Source organism: Corvus brachyrhynchos, unplaced genomic scaffold (genome assembly GCF_000691975.1).
Source record: "Corvus brachyrhynchos isolate BGI_N302 unplaced genomic scaffold, ASM69197v1 scaffold115, whole genome shotgun sequence".
Lineage (NCBI taxonomy): Eukaryota > Metazoa > Chordata > Aves > Passeriformes > Corvidae > Corvus > Corvus brachyrhynchos.
In genome coordinates, this window is record NW_008239553.1 from 15,661,569 (window position 1) to 15,661,896 (window position 328).

The 328-nt window shown below is 61.6% G+C and overlaps 1 protein-coding gene across 1 annotated transcript in view; it reads left to right on the forward strand.

The window, feature by feature from the left end:
- The window catches only part of MEIS2 (Meis homeobox 2), a 173,808-nt gene that overhangs the window by 3,962 nt on the left and 169,518 nt on the right, over positions 1-328 (forward strand). Inside the window, exon 4 of the mRNA XM_017741632.1 lies at positions 217-267. Within this exon, the coding sequence (XP_017597121.1) occupies positions 217-267 (51 nt within the window). The remainder of the gene's footprint in view (positions 1-216; positions 268-328) is intronic.

The following is a 328-nucleotide window of genomic DNA, read 5'->3' on the forward strand; positions in this document are numbered from 1 at the left end:
GAACCAAAGGAGAAGGCTCCCGGGGGACGGCGGCCGGCTCAGTGCCGGGCCGGCAGGAGCGGAGCGGACTCCTCTCCATAGCTCGGTGGCCCAGGGCGTTCAGCCGGATTTTGGTACCGGCCGGTTTTGTCAAAGGGATTTTCCCCCTTCGGGCGATCCGTTTACGGGGCTAAAGACAGAAGCTGTAGTTCACGCCGGTTTTCCTTCTTCTTGCAGGTCCGCGCCGAAAAACCACTTTTTTCTTCAAATCCAGAGTTGGACACTTTGGTAAGGCCTGCTCCCCCTTCCACCCCACTCCCCTCTCGCCCTTCCCGCCCCCTCCGCCAGC